Below are 11,821 nucleotides of genomic sequence, written 5' to 3'. Positions count from 1 at the left end.
TGATAGGCAGTTGGACTGACCGTAGTAATGAATGTGTGCTCTCTGGGCAAACCCACGCTGCAGGGCAGGGAGACACTGCAAATGCAGACTTTTTAACTAAATTTGAACTAAAACCATGTTGTTAGGTCTCTACATTGGAAGTAGTGCTGTCAAACGATTAATCATGATTAATCGCATCCAAAATGAAAGTTTTGTTTACTTAATATATGTGTGTGTACTCTGTATATATTTATTATGTATATATAAATACACACACATACAGTATATATTTTGAAAATATTTACATGCATATATTTATATTAATATAATTTACATTATATATAAATATATTTAATATTTAAACATTTTTCTTAAATATATACATGCATGTGTGTGTATTTAATTATATATACTGTACATAATAAATCCACAGTACACACACACACATATATTACGTAAAACAAAAACTTTTATTTTGGATGCGATTAATTGCGATTAATCGCTTGACAGCACTAATTGGAATACAAGGGACACTGTGCTGAACTATTATATTTCTCACATGACACAACAAGAAAAATATATCATTGAAATGGTGCATGGTGCAGTACTTCAAAGTGAGCGATGTCTGGATTGTGAACAAATCAAGTCAGATCTTTTCAATGAATCGGTTAACGAGCATTTGGAGTGTACTGAAGATTTGGCTAATTAGGTAAAAAATATTTTTAATAAGAATAAAAATGTGTATTTAATTGAAATGGCTTATCAAGGCTGCAACAAACTTAAGTTAAACACACAGCGATAAAGAATCCTTATTAATCAATCTTAATTTTATTTAGATTTTATTTAAATATATATAAACAGCTCTCAATTTATGTGCCTAGTCAACACAAGGATGCCAGGAGCAACGTAATCTCGACATTACGTAAAAGAATCATTTTAAGAGGTTCAGTTCAAAAGAACCGATTCACGGAAATGATTCGGACTTCTCATCGCTATGACGAACTGCTTGAGTCCAAAACTTTTTTTCTTTCTGTTCTCATCTTGCGCCCCTCCCTCACTGCGAACACGGACACTAAAGTCGTGACTGTCCACCGTCGACCCAGACCATACGACTCCACATTCCCTCTGTATGCAATAACAGAGAGTTTATATATGTATTTCGACCAGACTGTCACAACTTTCCAAGTTTCAAGGAATTTGGTTTAATGAAAGCATGCGCGCTCCCGCCAAAAGCGCAGCATCAGCACCACTATCTCGCGCGCGCGCCCGCTTCTAGCGATCGAGTCTATCGCCATCCCGGCCGAGAGAGCTAAAGTTGGCCGAAAGGACGGATAAACGATGCTGTACTGTCCGGTGACAAGGAGAGGATAACATTTGATTTGCTCATCTAACAGCGACCCCATCTCCCGGAGAGGATGGATATCAAAATTCTTGCCCCAAGCCTTTTACTCTTTCTCGCCTTTCAGCATTGCTCGTCACGTAAGTCAAACCGCAGATGCAAAATGCAGTGCAAATACAGTGTTTCTTATTTGCTATAAACGTGACTGTTATTCTCTATCAGGACAGGTGCATCAGTAAAGCTATGCCATAATGATTTTGATCTCAAAATTGCGAATTTTAAGCTTGTATTGTTTTAAATCAGCGCGAAATTGTAAAAAATGTTGCTAATCCATATTTAGATGAATAAATCATGAGGGTTTCGGCTGAAAGTAAAGCACTGTTGTAGTCCTGAGTCCGGGCTCGCGACTTTGCCTGCTGTGTCTATGGGCTCTTTCTGCATTGCAGTGCTTCTGCGCGCTCACTTGGGCAAGTTTCTGCATGGAAAGGTGCGCCTTGCGCAGGGGACACGCGGGAAGGACACACCGTCCTGCTGTTAAACAGAGACTCTTGACAGCATGTATGCGCGGAATTAGCCGTGTCTTTAGTGTATTACTGGGGGGAAAGTTGAGATTGTCGGTGTATTTGAAATGGCGTGGCTCGTATTGCGTGAAGTTGCTTGTGGGAGCAGCCCTATGCGGAGACAGAGGGCGGGCGCATTAACTCACCGAACTCCCAAATTCACGTGACGTAGAACACCGCATGCGAATCCTCGCGTAAGGTTACCTTCAAGACAGCATTTAAGTCCTCAAACCACAAAATATGTCCTAACACAATCAGTATTCTATTCTATGATTTAATGAATCTCCACAAAACACCACAGTTAGGTTGTTATTTTGGTGCAGCAAGAAAGCTTGTGATATTTTATTCTGTATGTACTTAAAATGATTTCGATTGTTTAGTCATTCTATAATTAAGTGTGCATTTCATGCATTGATGATCATTTTTTTCAAGCAATTTTCTCATATTTCATCTAGCAAGAGAACGCATATTATATCTCACACCAATAGCACTCTGTTTCAGTTTGCTTAAAATGACCCTGTTGTCCCTTAAATTACAGTGAGTCTGGAGTTGCAAATTGATGAAAAAAGTTACAGTTAACATTATTTGTTATATTTCTATATTTCTAATAACATTTAAAACTGAGTTTACATTTAATTTTCTTAAAATATTTTATTTTTCTTATGTCAGCAAAAGTTCTGACAAAGTCCTGTGTGGATATCCTTGTTTATATATCAGCTCTAATATTACATTTGCTAATATTAATTAGTGACTGTTTTTCAATACAATGTTAGCATAAACCATAATAGCACATTGTATCATGAAACAATGAGGTTTTGTGAAATCCCAAAAGTGGGCTTTTGTTAGGCTCCCACTTCACTACTTTGACAACAATGAGAACTTCAGTATGACGTATTGTGTAAAGAAGATAATCCAGGCAGCACTGAGCAGGGAAATGAGACCGAGCAAGCAGCGTATTTGGCATAAATCTTTGGAAGGGAGTGGAAACTGTCCAAACTGAAAACGGGTGCTCTGTCGACAGAGAAAAACTCCTTGAAAATGACATTTTTTTAATTGAGATTGAAGATGCCATGTCTGTCTGTAGGCTGATTTTAGGGAGTGTGGTTGGTGAGATAATGATAGGGAGTATCAATGTTGTGTTTTGGATTTGAAACTGGGCTACAGATTAGATCCATAATAGAGGAAGGTGTGAACGATTCAGGGAACAGGTTTGTGTGTATTTTTAGTCTGTGTCAAGTGGGTGTGTGCGCTATGTAGAAAGATGTCTTAGATTGATTCAGTATTTTGAAGTGCTTTTTGAGCTTAGCTATTATTTCATTCAAAGACTGCCACCTACTGTGCTGCAAGTCCTGTTATGAATAATTCATACCAACGTGACCCCCCTGGTTTCTACTCACCATGCTAAAAAATGTAACCACAGCCTCTACACCTAGCAATCTTAGTCTAGACCCATGTGTACTGCGGCCTCGTCCCAGTGATGAAAGGTAGCTCATGTGATATGCACTCGATTCTCCTAGAGCTAAGTGCTGCGTCAGCCTGCAGAGACTGCGGGAGTGCCTGTAATTCAACATATGTGTTACATAATTCAACATATGTGTTATAGAGAGAGAGAGAGAGAGAGAGAGAGAGAGAGAGAGAGAGAGAGAGCGTTCAAGGAGCCGCTTCACATGTGTCACTGTTCTCTCTTATCTTTGAGAGAAGAGCAGCTAAGGTCTTTGGAGGGAAAGAGGAGAAGGAACAACTGAGAGAGAAAAAAAATAACATCACAAGGGAGTTAAATGGAACAGTTTAAAATTTCAACAAGGCATTTTGCAAAAATTAGAAACACCACTTTGTGAGCACAGATTTAGTGAGAGGGAGCAAGAGATGGATGACTTATAGGTCATCAAGAGTTAAAGGGATAGTTCACCCAAAAATGAAAATTCTGTCATTAATTACTCACCCTCATGTCGTTCCAAACCTGTAAGACCTTCGTTCATCTTTGGAACACAAATTAAGATATTTTTTATGAAATCTGAGAGGTTTCTGACCCTCCCATAGACAGCAACACAACTGAAATGTTCCCGGACCCGAACATAGCAAGGACAATCGGTAAAATAGTCCATGTAACATCAGTGGCTCAACTTCAATTTTGAGAAGCTACGAGAATACTTTTTGTGCACAAAGAAATTAGTTAACGTTTATTAGACCTGACAAAGACACACCGAACAGAACAGAACTAAATACACAAGCAAATGAGGATAATTGATAAGACACAGGTGAACAAAATGACAATCAGACACGAGGGAAAACTGGGTCAAGGAACACACGAGGGATGAAAACACAACAACAAAAAAGTCCATGGGTGTGTGATACAGTGTAAGACTCTGATAGCCCCTCTCTTTCCACTATGTAAGAAAAGCTGAGACAGTTGAGTGTCCAACTTTCCACATTCCACTTTTTTTTTTTTGCCTAATCCTATAAAGCCTGTACTGTATCATGTTTGATCATGTTTATTCATGTTTTTGCTATAAGGTCCTTAATGGTTTTTATGAAGTAAATACAAGAATAACTTTTATATTGTTAGTAATATTTTAAGATGAATACTTACTGGACTGAAGCAGCTAGGTTTACTTGATTATCCATACATAGTTTTTAGAAAAAAACATGTTAAAATGTGAGTATGATACATCATCTCTTATTTGTATCGCATTGCATTGCATTATTTGTTTTGCCCCACAGAGCTAATATATATATTAGTGATATATATATATATATATATATATATATATATGTCCAACTGATATTTAGATGCATTTTATGTAAGTAGTCTGCTGTGCAGTTAGAAAGATTTCATCAGAATTCAACAACAGCACCAAATTGCATATATTTTCTCAGTTTGGACCTCATACTATTTTTGCCATAAAAGCTTAATGTATCAAAAATGATGCTCAACAAAACGCACACCTGCAAACATTTTTAGTTTTTATTGTATATATTATTATATTTTTTTTTAATATAGATTTAATAAATTGTGCCATTACAAAAAGGTTTAAATAAATGTGTTATCTGGGAATTTGAAGTGCACTTCTTCTTTTTGGAATGTTCACACTATTTATACTATAAAATGGCATAGGATAGTGCACAAGTACACAAATTGGGACACACCTCTTGTTTTAGCTAGATTGTAAAGCAGAATCGCTTGTGTCCTTCACAAAGAAGACAATCCCAGAATGCAATGGGAGAAGTTCACTGGGGGGAAAAAAGAAGGTGAACAAAACAAGGGTGGTTTATATTTTATAAAATTCTGGAAATTATTGATTATAAATAGCCCAGTGTTCATCCGATTAGTGTGCTGTGTTTTTATGATTATTAAAGAATTGCACTGTGCAACATGCTAACATCACGCTACTGAAATCGATGGTGTGGCGGCAAGCGTCCTGTGCTATTTGCAAGGTGTGCACAATTGCTGACTGAGTAGAGCATTCTGAATCCATCACTTATTAGCTTCCATAACAGTTAGGATACTCCTTCAGAAAGCAGCTGCCTATGTGGGCTATGGGTAGCAAGGTAGCTCATAGTAGGTTTTGGAGCAGAGCTTTTGTATTTAAATAGGCAAGTTTTGCACAAGCATGTCTATGTGCAAGTCTCTGCATATATCTCCATGATCCTGTCATTGCTTATTCCCAGTTTACCTCGCAGCTCTTCTGCACTGAGTGCTTTAATAACTGTAATGCTTCTCCTGCAGGGCAGGCACTCCTCTCTGCTCTGCACAGCTGCTAGTGGGGAAAGAATAGCACAGGGTGGAGATCATTGATCTCAGAACTGGTGAAGAGGGACAGACAATCTCTGCATCTCATATTTTACAAAGATAGATGGGGCTGGGTCACATTCAGTCGATTAATTTATCTGCTAATGTGAATCAGAATACTGCACTGGTGCTGGTGCTTTTGGGACAGTATGGAAGTGAGGCTAATCTTAGACAGGAGCCTTCAACATGGATCTTGACATGGATTTTTAAGCTTATGTTTATAGCACTATATTAATGTACTTGCGTTATTATGATGATTACTTTTAAATGTGTTCAAATACTGATTATTGATATATAGATTCATACATTTATTTCAATATAATATATCAATGTCCAAATACAACAGATACCACAAAATTCAACAGCATGAATAATTGTCCCAAATATTCACAGGATGTTTCCACCACAAGCCATTTCTTTCAGAAGACTTTCATAATGGAGTTCATGGCTTGGTGAAGAATCCGGCTAGTCAAAGGCTGAAAGATGACAGAGCAGGGGACTGGGAATCAGATGGGAATTGAAATCACTTGTGAATAAACTAGATGACTCATGCAGTATTCTGTTATCTTCCTTGCTTTCTCTCTCCATCTCTCCATTTCTCTCTCTCTTTCCATCAAACTGTTTCTTTTTCCCCTCTGTTCCCTCACTGGCAGTTGCAGTGGTCAGAATACTAATAACCTCTGTTGTGTTAAGCAGTCTGACCCCTGCAGTCTCTTTGGGGTAGCTACAGTTAATACCTCATCGAGAAATACACACAATTAAATAAGAACAATACATAATGGACTTCTGTTATTTTAGAAGCTAATTATAATAAAACAAATTAAGTCTGATCCAATCATTAACTGTATTCTCGAAAGAAAACACTTACATTGTAAGATTGTAAGATAAGACGTGAAGTTATTAACGTAATTTCGGGAGGAGTACGCCCCTCTAATCTTCCAATTAATATCCAAGTATAAAAGACAGCCTCTTATCACTTCCGTTGTTAGTTCTTTCGGCATCCCTCCTCCTCCCCATCTCCTCCTTTTATGCATATTTACTTATTTATCTTTCTGTCTATAGAGGGGCTATCGGAGCTGGAGTACAATAGTCTCTCTGAGCCCTCCATTGCAGACATCAAGCCAAATCTGTTTACCACTAATGCTATGATTATATGGGCACACAAACTCGTGAATTTATTTATGAACCATTCTTCCCTTTAAATACATCCCCAATGGTGATTTTATAAGACTGATAAAATTTCAGGGAACATTTTTAGCAGGATGTTGTCATCAACCCCAAGGTTGCGGGTTCGAGTCTCATATTGGGATTGTGGGTGGATTGTTGGATTGTAGGTGGGGGAAGTGAATGTACAGCGCTCTCTCCCACCTTCAATACCACGACTGAGGTGCCCTTGAGCAAGGCACCGAACACCAACTGCTCCCCGGGCGCCGCAACAAAAAAAAAAATTGCTGCCCACTGCTCCGGGTGTGTGTTCACGGTGTGTGTGTGTTCACTGCTGTGTGTGTGCACTTTGGATGGGATAAATGCAGAGCACTAATTCCGAGTATGGGTCACCATACTTGGCCACATGTCACGTCACTCACTCACTCATTGTTGCAGTGTAATTGACCTTTTGCAGGGAGTTTGATTGACAGGCAATCCGACCAATCATAATGCTGAATCTACCAAACTGTTGATTTGGCCACTCCTAGTGTTCCTGCTATCTCTCTGATGGATTTGTTTTGTTTTTGAAGTCTAACAATTGTCTGTTTCACTTGTATGGAGAGATCCTTTGACCACATGATGTGGGTTCACAGCAACAGCTTCCAAATGCAAATCAACTCCAGACCTTTTACCTGTTTAACTGATGTAGAAATGACGAAGGAATAGCCCACATCTGTCCATAAAATGGCTTTTGAGTCAGCTGTCCAATTACTTATGGTCCCTTGAAAAAGGGGGAGGCACATAGAGCTGTAATTCCTTAATCTTTCCTCCAAATGTGTGTAAAGCTTAGAGAGTGCACTTTAAGCCCATATTCATTATATAACTGTAACTTGAATATGTTTTGGTCAGCAGCTAAAATAATAAAAAATTGTGCCTGTGTTCAAATATACATGGACCTGACTGTATATGTGGTGATACTGAAAATATTTTTTTATCAGCTGTTTGCTTATGAGAAAGCTAAAGTTTAGATGTTTAATTTTTTTCAGGAATCATATTGCAATATAAAATTCATACAAGATAACATAAGATCTTGACCCCCCCATCTCTTTTTCTTAAACTTGCATATGCCTCATAGGACCATAACCCTTCCTTGCAAACACATTATTCATAAAACAGGATCTATTAGAGAGCCCCTAACATTTGGCCCCAAACAATCTTCACAAAGCGCCTTGTGACACAGCTCTTCTCTAAACACGTCATTATCTTCATACACATCTTCAATAAGGCATAAATAATCTCTTCGTTCTCCATTTTATTATTTTAATACTGTAAAGCTGCTTCGACATGATCTGCATTGTAAAAAGTGCTATATAAATAAGGGTGTCTTGACTTGACATTCAATATTCAAATGAACCCCATAAAAATACTACTCTACTGTCTGTATGCTGTTTGCTTGTGCTATTCTGTAGAACCATATGAACTATGATACTTCTATAAGATATGATATTATCTCCTTGTTTGTTGTACTACTCCTTAACCTGTTGTTTATTTGGATAAAAGCATCTGATACATGAATAAATGTGAAAGAATACAATATTTTGGATGGAGGATACAGTATGACTTATGTTGTTTGTTGACCAATGCTATCATTGTCCATGAATTACAGGGCCTATTTGTCTCTGTCCACATGTCTGTCTTTTCTCTTGGTTGTCTTTTCATCTTGTTAGCTTGTCAGCAATCTCTCTTCATGTCCTCCTCTATTACTCCTGTTGGTTTGTGTGTCGTCTGTTGTTAGAGAGGTGAGGTGGATGGGCTGTGAGATGCGATGCCATTTGGGCAGATGGCTTTATTAGAGCTCTGTTGAGAGGGTGAGATTGAAGTGGGTTTATCTGACTCTGCTGTTTAGATTAGGCTGAAATGTTGCCAGGTCTAATTGAAGCAGGGATGTGTGCAACAGAGGGACTGATGAAATGCCACGGCAAGACTTGCTAAAAGGGCCTTATTTATGTTCTATCTGTCCACTAAAGGCAGGCGTACACGGTGCGATTTTTGCTGTCGTACACTCAATCGTGACATGTGCCAGAGCTCACGATGTTCCGACCTTCAGAATCGCACCGTGTACGCCCGCCTTAAGTCACACACATATTTTTGTATGTTACAACTGTAACGCCTGTTTCACACATGATTAATTTGCAGTGCACATTTATGTGCACATACATGCAACTGATCCACAGCTTCTTTATACCACAAATAATCTATTCATTCACCATGATTTTTATTTTAAATCTAGTTGTTGAAGTTACTGAAAAGGCGTATTCAGCATTGTGGACAGAAGATTTTTTATAATATAAACAGTCAGAAAAGGACCTGAAGGTGGATGATGCCAGGACCTGAAGCTAAGAGCAACACAGCACAATAATACAATCTTTGACAGATGTATTTATGTTTAAACTCAATAAGTATACTGTAAAAATGTAATATTCCATTCATTACTTCTTAGACAGATTTGTATATTAAGTTGCTCAAGCAAGTGGCAAAATATTTAAACATGGTACTTTCTTTGTCTGAGCTTACAATAATTTGCTCTCAGTCTCAAAGATGTATATGTTTTGTTGTTTGCTTTGGCAGTGAATGGGGTTACATGGTAGATTATACGCCATTTTCAGTGCAATGTCAAATGTCATTGTTGTTCATTAGGCCTAGTAATAATCTCAGCTAGAACAGCCAAAGCATTACATTATGTTGAGCAAAAGCTGTTCCAGTCAATTTTTCACTTTGGAGAAATTGATATTTGAAATCACAGACACTCAGTTCTCATGATAGAGTGGTTTTATTGTGTTTGTGGTGGTGAGATGAATTGGATAAACTGTATATCATATACCAGCTAAAGGATGATTTTTAATTTGAAAAACTACAACTTAAGCTGGAAATATTATACATAACAGAAATTAAAAGTATTTATTGCAGGTAATTTATGTACATAACTTGACAGAGTTTCATTGTGTTCTTCCGTTAAACTGCTATCTTGTGTCAGAAGTCAAAAATTAAAAAAAAGCCTAATCTTGCTTTTATGATAATGCTTTCATAATTCATTCAAAATGCTTTTATGAAATGCTGTTGTTGTTAATTATTTTCAGTCATTTTCTTTTTCTTTCTCTTTATTCAGGGCCATGCTTAGATCCGCTGATCTCTCCGCTCTACGCGTCCTCTTTCCATGCTTCCTCCAGATATAACTTTTTTTACTCTGCACACTTTGCCAAACTGTATGGTAAGTGACTACACCACTAAAAGCAGATACATTGTAAGCCACTACAATTACTAGCAGACTGCTGGATGGGTTCCCTTTTGAATCAAAATATCTTGCTTTTTGTGAATAAAAGCATTTGTAACTATATCTGACATTACTGAGCTATGAATAGAAAAGAAAATAATATAGTGTATGTGAGAAAGTAAATGTCACAAATTCATTTGAAACAGAGCTAAATGCTGCACTAAATGCAGACTTCTTCAAGACTGAGCAAGTCGTATTGTCCTGTAGTGTTATCAGCATGGTTATTTTTTAGGCAGCAGAACAGTCTGTAATTTTATTTGATTTGATTTTATTTTATTTTATTTGACCTGTCATTAAATCTGTAAAATAAGATCTGCTGTAGACATACACATTTAAATGAGGGATTCTATAGGCATAAATTGAATTGGTTGGTGGAGAAAAATAACGATTTGAACTTTTTGCTTTATTTGAAGTGCCAAAAACACACAAGGGATTTGGGAAATTTCTCTTTATTTTCCCCCAGAGGAGAACTCAAACATACAAAAATAATGTAGATTATTTTGACTTTTTTTCAATATCTATCAATTTATGAATGCCCAAATTAGGGACCAAGGCCCTACCAACTATAATGGTTTCTGCAGCAGTCCATGACAAGAATGGCTCAAGAATGTTTTTTTATTAACTGAATTTCTCAAATGTTTGTGTGATGATGCATTTGTAAGTAACTTTGGATAAAAGCATCTGCTAAATGAATTAATGTAAATGTGATGATGTAGGGAGCAGCGGCTGGTCTCCGTCCCCTCGGGACAGGCAGCCATGGATGCAGATTGACTTGGGGAGGAAGTATCGTATCATGGCCATTGCTACTCAGGGTACCTTCAACTCTTATGACTGGGTCACCAAATACATGCTGCTGTACGGGGACCGATTCGACGCATGGACTCCATATGTCATGAAAGGAGGCAACATGGTAAAAATAATCTATGTTTTATGAGTGTTTGGAAAGAGAGTGTTTGTATGATTTGTGCTGATCAATGATCTTGATGTTTGGTGGTTCAGGACAGGTCAAGAGGTCATGCATTTGTATCGTTTTTGACTCAGAATTTAGAGTTTACATAAGTTTTTGATGTAGGATTAGTTGTAGGTGAGAGAAGCAGTTTGTTTGTTAAATGGTGTGTAACATTCATAGAGCCTCTAATATCAGATTTTTGTGTCTCTCAGACGTTGCCTGGCAACTGGAATTACTACCAGGTGAAGAGGAACGTATTTCATTATTCGTTCACTGCCAAACATCTGCGCCTCTATCCCATGGGCTGGAATACTGAGAACGGAGGCAAGATCGGCCTTCGCGTAGAATTCTATGGCTGTCCTTACGGTAAACAGCACACTGAGTTACTGGCAACAGCTTATGTTTTATCAGATGCCAAGAACTTTATCTTAACATGATACAGAAAATCTCCTCAGTGTTTTGTAATGTTAACCGGCCCTTTGAGCTGTACTGCAGAAAATAATTCTTTAATCAGTATTTTGGTCTTGTTTTCCAGTAAATATATCCATGTGCTTAAGAAGTAAAATGGCATAAGATCATTTTCAGAAGTCATTTTCCGACTGAAAGGGAACATACTATATCATTTTTCTTTTCAAGTACTTTGTATCTTGTTTCAAGGATTTGTAAATATTAATACTGGAAATCATGAGTTTATGTGTGTGTGTGTGTGTGTGTGCGCGTGTGTGTG

The 11,821-nt window shown here is 37.6% G+C and overlaps 1 protein-coding gene across 1 annotated transcript in view; it reads left to right on the top strand.

Annotated features, from left to right (window-relative positions):
• Nucleotides 1–1,051: 1,051 nt before the first annotated feature.
• The window catches only part of LOC107654512 (contactin-associated protein 1-like), a 25,227-nt gene continuing 14,457 nt past the window's right edge, over nt 1,052–11,821 (top strand). Inside the window, exons 1-4 of the mRNA XM_016441606.1 lie at nt 1,052–1,458; nt 9,981–10,082; nt 10,862–11,055; nt 11,307–11,460. Coding sequence (XP_016297092.1) covers nt 1,395–1,458; nt 9,981–10,082; nt 10,862–11,055; nt 11,307–11,460 — 514 coding nt within the window. The 5' untranslated portion in view covers nt 1,052–1,394. The remainder of the gene's footprint in view (nt 1,459–9,980; nt 10,083–10,861; nt 11,056–11,306; nt 11,461–11,821) is intronic.

Source organism: Sinocyclocheilus anshuiensis, unplaced genomic scaffold (genome assembly GCF_001515605.1).
Source record: "Sinocyclocheilus anshuiensis isolate Anshui unplaced genomic scaffold, SAMN03320099.WGS_v1.1 scaffold419, whole genome shotgun sequence".
Classification (NCBI taxonomy): Eukaryota; Metazoa; Chordata; class Actinopteri; order Cypriniformes; family Cyprinidae; genus Sinocyclocheilus; species Sinocyclocheilus anshuiensis.
Note: the sequence above shows the minus strand (reverse complement) of the source record. Positions and strands in the feature narration are given on the sequence as shown.